Source organism: Oncorhynchus mykiss, chromosome 21 (assembly GCF_013265735.2).
Source record: "Oncorhynchus mykiss isolate Arlee chromosome 21, USDA_OmykA_1.1, whole genome shotgun sequence".
Lineage (NCBI taxonomy): Eukaryota > Metazoa > Chordata > Actinopteri > Salmoniformes > Salmonidae > Oncorhynchus > Oncorhynchus mykiss.
Window position 1 is genome coordinate 3,763,118 of NC_048585.1, and position 2,500 is coordinate 3,765,617.

General features: G+C 44.4%; 1 protein-coding gene across 10 annotated transcripts in view; it reads right to left on the reverse strand.

Annotated features, from left to right (window-relative positions):
* Positions 1–2,500, reverse strand: part of LOC110499739 (glutamate receptor-interacting protein 1-like) — a 718,235-nt gene that overhangs the window by 174,588 nt on the left and 541,147 nt on the right. For all 10 annotated transcript variants that reach the window (XM_036956623.1, XM_036956624.1, XM_036956618.1 and 7 more), the window contains 3 exons: positions 1,986–2,131; positions 682–765; positions 1–14 (listed from right to left, as the gene is read on the reverse strand). The exon at positions 1–14 is cut by the window's left edge and continues 62 nt beyond it. In XM_036956623.1, coding sequence (XP_036812518.1) covers positions 1–14; positions 682–765; positions 1,986–2,131 — 244 coding nt within the window. The remainder of the gene's footprint in view (positions 15–681; positions 766–1,985; positions 2,132–2,500) is intronic.

The following is a 2,500-nucleotide window of genomic DNA, read 5'->3' on the forward strand; positions in this document are numbered from 1 at the left end:
CTCGTGGGCTCCTCCTAAACCAACCAACAGACAGTTATCACACAAACAGGTGGGTACGGTAACCAAGGATACATACAATTGATTTGTGCTATAAGAGATCACTGAAGAACCAAGGTAATACTGTAGTACCTGATCACAAAGGAAAACTGTTTAAATGAAACTTCTACACAGGAAACACAGTAGCAATACATTGGCTTTCACGGCAGGAAGGACTTATTGATTTAGAAACAGAAAGGGCAATTGAATACTTCAACACACTTGTAGAATTGATGACGGAGAGTAATGAGCTGTGGCAACATCTCTGTAGCGTCGACCTTCAAGTTAACTTCCCTCTCTTCAAAGACCGAGGATAACTCACCAAGGGAGCATCACGAATGGAACCCTATTCCCTATATAGTGCACTACTTTTGACCAGAGCCCTATGAACCCTAAAATTAGCAGTGTAGGGAATAGGGTGCTATTTAGGTCACATTTCTAAAAGTTTGTTCCTATTCGTTTTAATGAAGCCTCATTCCAACTGGGTAAATAGAGTCAACTAGAAGGTCCTATTCTGTAGTCATATTCAGATCACTTTCCTTTCCTCCGTACCCCAGTCAAATGGCTTCACACACACACACACACACACACACACACACACACACACACACACACACACACACACACACACACACACACACGTACCTCGGATGACAAAGCCGAACGTATTGCCTTCTTTGTGCAGAGTCACCTCAACGCTTTTGAACATCAGCCCAGAGCCCTGAACAGCTGAGGAGAGAGGAGCAAACACTATATAAACACATCACTACCTCCACAGTTACATCATTACACAGTCTGGGAGAGGAGACATCATTACACAGCCTGGGAGAGGAGACATCATTACACAGTCTGGGAGAGGAGACATCATTACACAGCCTGGGAGAGGAGGCATCATTACACAGCCTGGGAGAGGAGACATCATTACACAGTCTGTCTGAGAGAGGAGACATCATTACACAGTCTGGGAGAGGAGACATCATTACACAGTCTGAGAGAGGAGAAATCATTACACAGTCTGTCTGGGAGAAGAGACATCATTACACAGCCTGGGAGAGGAGACATCATTATACAGTCTGGGAGAGGAGACATCATTACACAGTCTGTCTGAGAGAGGAGACATCATTACACAGTCTGGGAGAGGAGACATCATTACACAGTCTGGGAGAGGAGACATCATTACACAGTCTGTCTGAGAGAGGAGACATCATTACACAGTCTGTCTGGGAGAGGAGACATCATTACACAGTCTGTGAGAGGAGACATCATTACACAGCCTGGGAGAGGAGACATCATTACACAGCCTGGGAGAGGAGACATCATTACACAGTCTGGGAGAGGAGACATCATTACACAGTCTGGGAGAGGAGACATCATTCCACAGTCTGAGAGAGGAGACATCATTACACAGTCTGAGAGAGGAGACATCATTACACAGTCTGTCTGGGAGAGGAGACATCATTACACAGCCTGGGAGAGGAGACATCATTACACAGCCTGGGAGAGGAGACATGAAAGGAAAAGACACCGAGGTGAGATGTGTTTGGTAAAGGTGGCTTTGAACTCTGTGTAAAACAGCTCTGGAAAGGAACAAAGGAATTGTGGGAACTCAGGACTCTGGCTTCAGACGGAAGATACAATTTCCTCAAGTATGAATCCAGCTTGATTCTATACTCATCCAATTCTATTGATTAGTATCTTTCTATTGAACCAATCAGATCAACAGATAAACACTACTGATGTATCTATTGAACCTATCAGATCAACATCAGATCAACAGGACTAATGTATCTATTGAACCAATCAGATCAACAGGACTAATGTATCTATTGAACCAATCAGATCAACAGGGCTAATGTATCTATTCAACCAATCAGATCAACATAATGTATCACTGACTATGAAGGACTGTATCATTTATAACAACGTGGTCCTAAAACAGTAGAACTCACAGACAGGTGGCAGCTCGTATTCCACCTCTAGAACCACACGTTCTCCGACGTTCTTCAGCAGGCTGATGATCTCGTCGTGACGGAACTTGGTCAGATTGATCCCGTTTACAGACTTGATGTAGTCGCCCACGTTGAGCTGGTCACTCCTACACAGAGAGAGATGGATGGTGTGGTAGAGGAGGGGAGGAAGATAGAGAGAGGGAAAGAGATTGAGACAATCAGAACAGAAGAAGAGAGAAACACAGAGAAAGAAAGATATGGAGACGAGGAGATGAGAGAAACACAGAGAGAGAAAGATTTGGAGACGAGGAGATGAGAGAAACACAGAGAGAGAAAGATATGGAGACGAGGAGATGAGAGAAACACAGAGAGAGAAAGATATGGAGACGAGGAGATGAGAGAAACACAGAGAGAGAAAGATATGGAGACGAGGAGATGGGAGAAACACAGAAAGAGAAAGATATGGAGACGAGGAGATGGGAGAAACACAGAGAGAGAAAGATATGGAGACGAGG